This window comes from Peromyscus eremicus, chromosome 11 (assembly GCF_949786415.1).
Source record: "Peromyscus eremicus chromosome 11, PerEre_H2_v1, whole genome shotgun sequence".
NCBI classification, from domain to species: domain Eukaryota; kingdom Metazoa; phylum Chordata; class Mammalia; order Rodentia; family Cricetidae; genus Peromyscus; species Peromyscus eremicus.
The window spans coordinates 38,985,779-38,997,882 of record NC_081427.1 but is presented as its reverse complement, the minus strand read 5'-3'; the positions used below and the strand labels follow the sequence as shown (position 1 = coordinate 38,997,882).

The window sequence follows — 12,104 nt, the reverse complement described above, 5'->3', positions numbered from 1 at the left end:
ATGGTTAGGATTCCAAGCCATGACTAATGGGACGAGGATATTTGGGATCTAAAACATGATTCAGAGAAAAGTCTCTCTTGCTGGTCAAGGTTCACAGTACAGGGATGTAGGAAGTGCTGGTGTCCAGGCTAGAGAGTGGAAAAGCTGTTGGGGACACCTGCAATATGGAAAGATGAACCAACTGGGATAATAATTTAATAATAATAATAATAAAATGGTGAGTTAGGAACACATGCAATCGATACTGTGAAAGTGGCAGTCATATTGGATGATGAAAAACGAAAAGTCAGTAATGACTCAGTTTTCTACCTTGCTGTTTGGGGAACATGATATAAAAAAGCAGGAAAACCATGACAGGCAGTTCTAGAGTAAAAGAGAAATGAGAAGGTTGGTGTAGTGGGCCATCTAGTAATGCTTGAAATGCTGGAATAGCAGGTGGAAAGGAGCTGAGAGCCACAGGTACAGACCTGGGGACCCCGGAGGCGTGGCTTTGAATGAGATTGTCTAGAAATAATGAGTAGGGGGAAGGGGTGCTGAGCACTCCCTACATTTCCTTCATCCATTACACATTGAGTACTTCATTGTGTCTGCCACAGAGTCAGACAGTAACACTGCGTCAGTTAACAAGTCAGAAGAACACCCCACCCTTGAGAACTTATATCCCTGTGTCTGTGGTTCTTAAAGAATCTTTTTGGTTTTTCAAGACAGGGTTTCTCTGTGTAGCTTTGGAGCCTGTCCTGGAACTCACTCTGAAGACCAGGCTGGCCAAGAACTCACAGAGATCCACCTGCCTCTGCCTCCTGAGTGCTGGTATTAAAGGCATGTGCGTCCACCACTGCCCTCCCACCCCTTTTTAAAAGATTTATTTATTTATTTATTTTAAGAATATGAGTGCTCTATCTGCATGTACAACTTTATGCCAGAAGAGGGCATCAGATCCCACTAGAGATGGTTGTAAGCCACATGTGGTTGCTGGGAATTGAACTCAGGACCTCTGGAAGAGCAGCTAGTGCTCTTAACTGCTGAGCCATCTCTCCAGCCCCCTTGTTAAAGAATCTTAATCCTGGCATTTCTATATAATATCATATAAGTCAGTTACAACCAAGAAATCAAAAATCAAAAGTCAAGTCGAAAGTCTGAAAGAAGGGCCCTTGGTTATGGTAGCAATATGATAAATAATGATACCAACAAAACAGTTTTAGTAGATTATTAGGATACCACCCAGAGAATGAGAAAGTAGTATGTAAGAAATGGTAATGAGTTATATAGACTCTAATCATTACTACTTGGTTCTTTGTAAGGTTACATATAAACTATCTTTTCAGGAAAGAAAAGAAAGAAAAAATGTTACTGGACTTTTGTTTCAGTAAGGACTGGTCTCATGTGAGCATTCTTATAGATGTGTGTAGGCATAGTCACCTGAGAATAAAGGAAAGTCTGAAGGCGTTCAAGGAAGGCTAGAAAGAACATGAATGATTAATGTTTTCTGATTCTCATCCAAATATAATAACCAGAACTGATTTAACCTCCTAAAACAAATGAAAAACAGTTACTCCCATGAAAACATTTTAAAACAAGTTAAAAGCACAACGCAGACAAAAACTGTTTTCATCGAAAGTATCAGGCAAATTACTCAGTCAGGAAGCAGGCTGAGGAGCAGTGAGAAAGGAAACAAGGACAGAAGAAACAAACTGGACACAAGTAGCAAGGCAATATACTCAAACCTCACCAACACCTATTAAATGTAAATGACCTAAACTCCTCAATTAAGGCTGAATGGCTATGACCAAGTTTAAAAAAATGAACGATTCAACTAAGGATTGACTTTAGGGAACAAACTTTAAATATAAACACAAATTACTTGCAGTAAATGAATAGAAAAAGATAGAAGTCCAATAGTATAAAACAAAAAATTAGAGTGATTGTATCAGTGTCAGACAATGTAAACTTCAGAGCAAAGAATAATACAGAGAACAACAAAGTTTATTTCGTAGTGATGAAGGGATCACTTTAATCAAGAAAACTGAGTACTTAAGTATCTAACACTAGATCTTCAAAATAAACAAAACAAAACATGATAGAACATCAGAGTGAAGTAGACAAACCCGCAGCTAAAAAGAGAAATTTCTCGTCCACCGATGGATAGTTAGGGGCTGGCAGTCAGCCTAGATATAATGGACTTGAACAACACTGTCCACCAACATGACCTGGATAACTTTTCCATATCACTCCACCCAGCCACAGCAGACCTCCATTCTTCCCAAGCGCCTTTGAACATGTACTAAATTAAATAATGATCTACTATAATACATAAAACAAATGTCAATTAGTTTAGATTGACTCTAGTAATACTAAATATGTCTTCAGAGTATAACAGGCATAATCCAGCACTTAAACAATGTTATCTGCAAAGTTCATGCGTAGGAACCACAAAACGGAGTTGATTGAGAAACCCCCAAATATTACACACACACAAAATTTACAATGTTTTAAGTTAAGTGTGGGCTATATGTGGTCCCCAGACTAAGGGCCTGCCATTATCATAGGATTGAATTAAAAGTCATTAATAAAAACATCCTTAAGGAGACAGTTTCCAAATATTTGAAAATTAACTTGCTTCTTGCCAGCGTCTGGATTGAAATCTCAAAAGAGCAACTGTTACTCATTTTGCACCAAATGACAACTTATCAGAATTTGTGATATGCTTCTTTTTTTAATTTGTATTTTTTAAAAATTTACTTACTTATTTTACTTCCTGACCACAGTTTCCCTTTTCTCTCCACCCCCCCCCCCCCCCCCCCCCCGGCTCCCAAAGCAGGACTTTGGGAGAAATTTATAGAATTGAGCATTGGTATTAGAAATGAAGGGACTCAGGGCTGGAGAGATGGATCAGAGGTTAAGAACGCTTGTTATTGCAGAGAACCTGGGTTCATTTCCCAGGACCCACATGGCACCTCACAACCATCCATATCTCCAGTTCTAGGAGATCACCATCCTCATCTAGCACCAGACATGCATGTGGTACACAGACAGACATGCATGTGGTACACAGACAGACATGCATGTGGTACACAGACAGACATGCATGTGGTACACAGACAGACATGCATGTGGTACACAGACACACATGCAGGCAAAACACTCAGAAAGATAAACAAATCTCAAAAGAAGAAAGAAAAAGAAAGCAAACCACAAATCAATGGTCATAGCTTCTTCAAAGAGAAAGTAAAAGAAAACCATCAGTTAAATTCTAAATAGAAGAAAAGAAATAAAGATAGAAGTAAAAACCAATGAAGCTAAATAATAATAGAAGGGATGCATGAAACCAGGAACTGATTTCTGTTTTTAGAAGATGAATAAAGCTGATATAGCCTAGCTACCCAGATCAGGAAGAATTTTAAAAGATGTAAATTGCCAGTACTTTACAAGTGACAGACCAATACACATTATTTAAGAATTCAGAGGGTGAGAAGAGACTATTTACAGCAGCTTCCTGCCGGTGAGTTTGATAATTTGGATGAAGTGAACACTTCTTTGAAAGGCAAACCTTCCAGTCACAGTCGAGAAGCAGAGAATCCTGATATTTCTTTGTGTACTAAAGAAACTGGAAACATAGTTAAGGAAACCTCGAGTTGGCATCATTGATGGATCCTGCCAAACACTTTGTTGGGGGGTAAGGGGGTGTTGGCAAAGAAAAAATATGTCAGTTTTCTGTATTTTCTAGAAGATTGAAGGGGAGTGAAAACTTTACATTTCCTTGTAAAACCAGCATTAACCTGAACTAAAATCAGATAATGACATTACAGAAAGACTGCAGATCACTCATCCCGCATGCACACAGATGCAAGAATTCATAACAAAATCTAACAGTATCAAATATAACGGCGTATCAGTAGGATGTTATAACCAAGTTACATCTATCCTAGGAATGCAATGTTGGTTTTACATGAAAACTTCAGTCTGGGGCTAAGCCTATACCTCAGTAGTTGAGTGCTTGTCTAGTCTAGCACATGCCAAACCCCAGGTTCGATCCTCACTGCCATCAAAAAGAAAATAAATTTAATTTTCAGTATCTATAAATGAAAAACTGTAAAATCCCTGATGAGATTTCCAACACCGATTTCTTATAAAAATTCTCAACATAGTAAGAAATAGAAAGAAATAACAGGCCCAACACAGGCACAACTGGCAATTTGTCAGAAGTTACTAATGTAAAAGAAACTATGTCTTTAAGGCAGTTCCTTGCAACATTGTTTATAAGTGAAACTTTAAAGCAATGTAAATACCCTAAAGCAAGGGAGCTTGTTAATAAATAAGATTTGGAACCTCAATTGAAATGGGTGAGACTGGAAAATATATATTGTCTTCTGTTAAAGAAAATGAAAAAGTTAAGTTCACATTCATTTTTAAAAATTAGGCTATAGAAACATATGTATTTGAATGTAAACTGGGAATGAATATATAAAAATAATAATAATAATAAGCTTTGTTGATGTGGTATGAGGAAATTTTATTGTTCTAAATTACTTCTCTGTTTTATAATGTCTTGAAAATATAAATCAAATTAAGATGAAATAGTTGTTTTCAACAATTAAGAAGAGGGTCTTTGTTAAGCCTGGGTTTCTTAGGAATTGATAGCAATCCCTGAGAAGGGCAGGTCCACCCAGTTTCAGCAAAGCATGCCTGCTCTTTTTCCAGGAAGAAAGGGAATCCAAATTTTATTGGATCGTTAACTTCAACCATCTTTCAGCTTTGACATAATTTTTAAAAGATACTTAAGTTGTCAAAACTCAAAGGGCCAAGAAACCCTCCAGAAAGCAGGAGCAGTTAAGAGAGAGAGAGAGAGAGAGAGAGAGAGAGAGAGAGAGAGAGAGAGAGAGAGAAGCTGGGCAGCTTCTCCTGAGGTCTGCAAACAAAAGCGAGTTCTGTCTGAGCGAGCTCCTTGCCTGTGGACCTACTGTGAGTTTGTTAAGAGCAGTTGGTAAGCTGTAGATTATTCACTTTGTTTTTTCGTTTTTGAGCCAGAAGAATGGAATCCAGAGGCTTAGAATAATGTATTGACAGAGCTCAAGAACTATCGAGAGAAAACTAAGTACTTTGAATTGAAAAAAAAAAAAAGTTGAAAATCTCTTTCTGGATCTATACCTATACATGTATATTTTTGCTCTTGAAAAATTGCCAGTGGCCAAAAATGGTGACGGTTTGAAAGGAAGACAGAAAAACGTTCCCAAGAAGTTGAATGAAGTGTTTAAAATCACTTCAGTATTAGCTCCACACGGGTTAACCAGAGGAACAAGTTCAACAGTAAATTTTGGTATCTGCTAAAGGATTGTGCTTTATAAATGCCAGTAGATTAAATTTCCTTTTATGATGTTGAAATCCTATTGAGAAGACTTTTGCTGGATTTTTGTCCAGACATCACAAAGCTGTCATGGCATAAATAATGCTTTTGGTCTTGGTCGAGACCACCAGATCTCTGGCATGCCTTTCTTTCCCTTCAGTCTTTAGAGGGATCCAGGAATTCCAGAAACACACGTCAAGTATCAGAGTGCATTTGTGCAGGCTTGGGGGAGGGGGAGACAAGGAACTGGGGTGTAGGCCCAAGTCAAACATTTATGTGTAACACATGATGAATAAAAATAGACTGACCTTCCTCCCCAAACTAGCTTTGTTACAATTCCAGGAATGCTTTCCCTGTACAAAACTTTCAAATTCATCTCCCCTGTATTACAGGTTTTGTTAGATTTAGGGATTGCAAAACATTGATGGAGAGGCTAAGCAAACAATATTTCCCCAAAGAGTTACCAAGTCATATATTTATTAAAATTTGTGGGGTAAAATCTTAGGGGAGGTTTCAGTCTTACTAATGTAGCTCTGATATGCCAGGAAAAAATGAGTGGGCAACCAAGGCTTCAGCTATCCTGCTATTTGAATGGTGCCCAGGGAGAACTACCCTTGAGGTCTTCAGCCAAACATAGAGGCCATTAAGATTTGACTCAGCTGTTACTATTATTTCCTCCTTCGTGTTGACTATAAATAATGGAACCCTAATTTTAGAGGAAATCTTAAAGAGCTAATCCAGTCTGCTCATTTTGTAGTTGATAATTTAAGGCCGAAGCCGTATGAAACTGTGGCTGGTGAGTTTGAGCACTCTGAGGGAGTGTCTTGTCACATCAGCACAGACTCCTAGGGAAGCAATCAGAGGACTCAGAGTTTGCAGAAGCAGGAGGTGTTCATGCTGTCAGGGCCCAGTCAGTTGGAAGTTACCACTTCCTTCCCGAGTTCCAGGTCTTATTGATAGTGTCTAGCAAGAAGAGCTTTCTAAACTCATGCTATTATTTTTGCTTCAGTTAAAAAAAAAGCAATATTATTTAACTTTAAAAAAATTAATTTGGGTTGCTCATGTCAAATTATTAATTAGACACAAAGGAAAATAAATGTGTGGATTTATTAGTCACACATGTTGCCCAGTCAGAGCCAGCATCCCTAGCTCAATAGCAAACACATCAGTGTGAATCTACCTGCTCCCTGGTACCTGCAGGAGTCGAAGCACTCACTATAAGGCTCTAGTGGCAAGATCTAGGTTCAAGTATTCCATGTAGTACTTCGTTTCATTTTCTTCTTGGGACAGTGTACTGATGGTGCCTTTGGGGTTACCACAGCGGGTAAAGTAGGTAATGGGTAAAGATCCTTAGCAGCATTGGAATCTGGAGGAACATGCATTTTTTAAAAATCAGACAAGGCTTCCTCTCTGCTAAAATCAAACAGCTAGTAATAGATGGAGTCAAGATTTGAACCTAGACTTTTAGACTCTGTAGCCCATGCTTTCATTTTTTAAAGCAGTCCTTGGACAGTTTTTGATGGTTTGACTTTTTTTTTTTTTTACCCTACTAATTTTATTAACTCTTCATCTTATCCAACCCACTGTAAACAGAAATAACATATAGTGTGGTTTTTCATTTCTTCTTGGTTGGACGTCTATGAACTGAAAATGTTCCTTTACCCTTTTAGTTCTCCTGCTTAGTCTTGGCAAATATTTAGAATTACCGAAATAGAGAAATACTCTTTCTCTTCCATGAAAAGTTCATTTTCTTGTTTTTTGAATTGATGATCTAGACTTCGTTTTCTGAGCAACAATTACTGTAGTTGAATATAAGAATAATATGGAGACCGAAGTATGGGAGACCATGAATATATTTGCAGCATAAATCTAGCTACATGTGTTCATTCTGGGAGAAAGCATTTATGAGTATTCCGTAGAAACATTTATATGCCTATAAATAAGATTACTTGGTTACTTAACATGAACACTTGATATTTTTGTAGTTAGTGTATTATGAGGATCTGCAAAGAATTAAAGATAGTAACAATCACATTACCTGCCTATTGGATTAATACATGTCTAAAGTTGCATTTTGCATATGGCTGTGGCCATTTCTGGAAGAATATTGGTTCTCTTTTTTGAGTCCCTGCCTGTTGTCAACTTTTAAGCATCAAAGCCAATTAAACATTACTAGTGTGCTCCATAACTTTCTTTATCAAAGTTTGGACCTGCCCTGCTTCTCTGGAAAATCCATTCTCGAGAGTTGTCTTAAACATAACCACTAATAGACTGTTTAGCATCTGCAGAGGCCGTTTGTTGCCAGGATTTCACAATCATTGCCGTTTAATCCAGACAATATCCATGTGAGGTAGGTAGAGATATCCAAGCATCCAAATCTCCTGCAGGGGAATTTCGGTGCCTGTAGGAGTATTGTGATTGGCACTGACTGTCCCTGATTTCCCAGAGGCCAGACACCTGGAGAGGCTTTGCTGCGGGCCCAGGTACACACTGATATTTCAGCACAGGGGATTCTCTCTCTCTCTCTCTCTCTCTCTCTCTCTCTCTCTCTCTCTCTCTCTCTCTCTCTCAAGATTCAGTGACTTTCTGCACCTTTAACCTGTAATAGACCCAGTATCTACATCATGTCATTCTATGACAAGACTGAAGTAGATGCTGCCGTTCCCACTTTACAAATGAGAAAACTAAGGCTAGTAAGTTGCCCACACTGGAAAAGCAGGAATGTAAGTCTAGTTCTGTCTGATTCCAAAGTCACTTCTTCAACTATTATCAAATGCTCTCTGAAAAATGGAGTGTAAGAATGACCAAGATCAAAAAACACAATTGACAGCTCATGTTGGTGAGGATGTGGAGTAAGGGGAACACCACTCCATTGCTGGTTGGGAGTGCAAACTGGTACAGCCACTTTGGAAATCAATATGGCGGTACCTCAGAAAATTGGGAATCAATTTACCTCAAGACCCAGCTATACCACTCCTTGGCATATACCCAAAGGATGTTTGACATCAAGTACCACAAGGACACTTGCTCAACTGTGCTCATAGCAGCATTAATTGTAATAGCCAGAACTTGGAAACAACCTAGATGTCCCTCAACCAAAGGATGGATAAAGAAAATGTGGTACATTTATACAATAGAGTATTACTCAGCTGTTAAAAGCAATAACATCATGAAATTTGCAGGCAAATGGATGGAATGTTAAAAAAAAAAAAAAAAATCATCCTGAGTGAGGTAACCCAGAGGTATGTACTCACTTTTAAGTGGATATTAGCTGTAAAGTAAAAGATAATCATGCTACGGTTCACAGACCCAGAGGAGCTCAGTAACGAGGGGGATGCAAGGATCTCCCTGGGAAGGGGAAATAGAATCGATCTCACCAGTGGACTGGGGTGTGTGATGGTGGGAACAAAAGGGATCAAGTGGTGAGGGGTACTGGGAGAAACAATGGAATTGGGAGTCATGGTGGGGAGGCGAAGTGGAGCTCCAGTGCAATGAAAACTCCATGGAATCTACAAGAGTAACCTTAGCAAAGACTCTTAGTAACGGGCAACACAGAGCCTGAACTGGCCATCTTCTGTAACTAGGCATGGACCCAAGTGGAGGGATTGGGACATCAACCCAGCCACAAAACCTACAGCTTGTCCTGCCTGCAGAGTGTTCTGGGAGCAGAATCCTAGCAGAGCCTAGCAGAATCCTCATCATGGAGACCAGAGAGACTTCATCCAGCAACTGAAGGGAGCAGATGCAGAGTCCCACATTAGGGGGAGCTCAGGAATTTCTCCCACGGGAGTGGCTTGACAGAAGCAGAGGGGTCAGAGACACCAAGAGAACATGGCTCACAGAATCAATTGGCTAGGACTCATGAGGGCTTGCAGGCATCAGGGAGCCTGTAGGGGTCTGATCTAGGTCCTCTGCATCTATGTTATGGCTGAGTATCTTGGTGTTCTGGTGGGATTCCTAACAGAGGGGGCAGGGGCTATCTCTAACTCTTTTGCCTGCTTGTGGCACCTTTTTCCTCCTACTGGGTTGCCTGGTCCAGCCTTGATGTAGTGGTACGTGCCTCATCTTATCGTAGCTTGTTATGCTGTGTTTGGTTGATGTCCCTGGGAGATCTGCTTGTTTCTGAGGGGAGACATCCCCCAGAAGATGATCTGGCGGAGAGGGAAAGTGGGGAGAGAGAAAGGGGAGAGAGGAGGGAGGGGAAACTGTTCAGAATGTAATATATGAGATGATAATAATAATTATAATAAATGGAATGTAATTTATAGCTGATTAAAGTGCTGGGAGAACATGGAGAGAAAGAATACAAAAGATAGGCCGGGCTAAAAAGAAGGCAAAGCAATGCCATGTAATTGTTCTTAACTACAGTATGTCTCTTAGAGCTTTTCACTTTCCCAATTATCAATTGTGACATTCTAAGTGAAAAGTATGTTTTTTACTGGTAAGTTTGTGGAAAAAGAACTACTTCTTTGTAATTGCTCATGTTAAAACTGTACCCTGAAACTACTGAAAAATTAGCTTTAAAAAATTAGTGGGAGTTGCTGCCCAAGTCCTAATTGGTCTTAATAAAAACCCGGAGCCAGATATCAGGGTGAAAGCTGCAAGGTCAGAGAAGCAGAGCAGCCAGCCACCACCTCTTACCTCACCAACTCCTCAGCCTGAAAGAGAGCGAGTTCCTGTCTCCTCCCGCCTTGTATTCCTTTCTGTGTCCAGCCATATCACTTCCTGTCTCAACCTTCCTAGTGCTGGGATTAAAGGTGTGTGATCCCAAGTGCTGGATTTAAAGGTGTGTGCCACCACTGCCTGGCTCTGTTTCTCTTTTAGGCGGGATTGATCTCCTGTCACCCAGGGTGGCCTTGAACTCACAGAAATCCAGACAGATCTCTGCCTCTGCCTCCTGAGTGCTAGGAGTAAAGATGTGTGCCACCACTGCCTGACCTCTGTGCCTAACTCTGTGGCTGGCTCTGCCCTCTGATCTTCAGGCAAGCTTTATTTGTTAAGAGTACAAACAAGGTATCCCCACAAGGAGTCTCAATAAGAAAAGAAAACAAGCACATGGCAGAGGTACTCACTTGAAACAAGAGAGTCTGTTGCAGGCTCCAGGTCTCCAGTGCTCTCAAGCCATTGCTAGTCTAGTTTCTCAGGACTGATTTCAGAAATATCCAGTGTTTGCACATGTGTGTGCTCACGCATGCGTGCGCCCGTGTGCACCTATATATGTACTTTCTTATGTGTTCCATCTATATTGATTGCCTTCAGTATGAGTAGTGAAGCCCTGAGTATATTATTAGAGGCAGAACTATATTCTCTAAACATTATCAGTGTTTTATGACATGCTTTGTAAAACTTACTTCTGTATGAGTCATTATTTATAGTTTTACTTTTAAAGAAAAATGTAAGTTAAGTATATATTATTGGGTCCCTAGATGAAATACTAACAAATACAAGAAAATTCAAATATAAGGTATTTAAATGTTTTAATCACTAGTTCCTATATATAAGAAAAAAGTGTAATATATTAAGAACTAGATTCAATATTTTCTTTGAAATTTCTTATTTTTCTGGCTGTCTCTTCTACTTGCTAAAAATTTGCATAATCATTATATGCTAAAGAAAGAGGGCAATATTTTGAAGGGAAGGGGATAGTGTTGTATTTGGCTATAATATTCAGTGATGTTTCAAAATAGTGGAAGATAATATAAGTCTATTTTATCTTAGAAATGATGTTTCTAGTACAGATATGAGCTATGGAGAGCAAGCTTCAGTTCTCTCCAAACACAGGATCTGACCATCTTAAGTGTCTCAATGTAAAAGTCGAGTTGCTAATTCTTCTCTTTCTGTTTTCTAATTTTAGGTTTTAGTATAAAGGCAGTGCCATTCCAGAATGCCATCTTGAATGTAAAAGAACTTGGAGGTATAACTTTTACAATCCTCTCTACATCTGCCCTTGACTTCACAAGTTTGCTGTTCATGTATTACATGTAATTAAAATGTGATAAATTTGTTCCAGGTGATTGATTTTTACTTTTTTCTTAATGATATATTTTATAGTAATACTTCCATCCCTTTACATATGGATTAGCAGTTATCCTAGAGGCGTAAGTAGTATAAACTTCGATTTCTTTTGTGTAAATGAAAGGACTACACTGTAAAGACAACAAATGCTATATCATTGCTTTTACTTGTTAATTATTCTAAAAGGAAACTTAGGGAAAGAATCTTAAAAAGTAAAGAACGAAAGGAGCTACATAGGGCAAAGAATTGTATTTAAGTGTGAATTTCTACTGCAGGTTCGATTGTAGTCAGGCTTTTTAGAATCTATTTGTTCCGATAATAAATCTTTGCCAATGGGTTCTTTGCTGGCCAGGCACATTTATTGGATAGGCTGTACCCCAAAGCATACATCAGTCAGTCTTTCACTGCACTCTCTGTCTGGCATTTTTTGGGTTGTGTTTTATGTCAGGCAGGGTCTTAACCCATGCAAATAGATTAACAAAGAAATCAGTCAATCCAATGAACCTACTAAATTCTCTTAACGGCACAAGAAAATGCCGGGTGCCAGAGTTCAGTATGATATCGGGGAGTTTAGTGACTTCCAAAGGTCTCTTCTGTCTTCTTAATTACTGTGTGATGGTGACCTTACCCTGCTTTTTGTTGTTTTCTTCTCCCTCTCCGTCAAGGTCATTTCTAATTGTGACTCATTTTTAGTGCTGTGGAATGGAAACACTCAGCATTATGCCATCTTATTAATGATTGATGCCTT

The 12,104-nt window shown here is 39.1% G+C and overlaps 1 protein-coding gene across 4 annotated transcripts in view; it reads left to right on the top strand.

Annotated features, from left to right (window-relative positions):
* The window catches only part of Arl15 (ADP ribosylation factor like GTPase 15), a 385,180-nt gene that overhangs the window by 136,206 nt on the left and 236,870 nt on the right, over positions 1-12,104 (top strand). For 3 of the 4 annotated variants that reach the window (XM_059276701.1, XM_059276702.1, XM_059276703.1), the window contains one exon: positions 11,196-11,255. The exons of the other annotated variant lie outside the window; for it this stretch is intronic. In XM_059276701.1, coding sequence (XP_059132684.1) covers positions 11,196-11,255 — 60 coding nt within the window. The remainder of the gene's footprint in view (positions 1-11,195; positions 11,256-12,104) is intronic. 4 annotated transcript variants of the gene reach the window in all.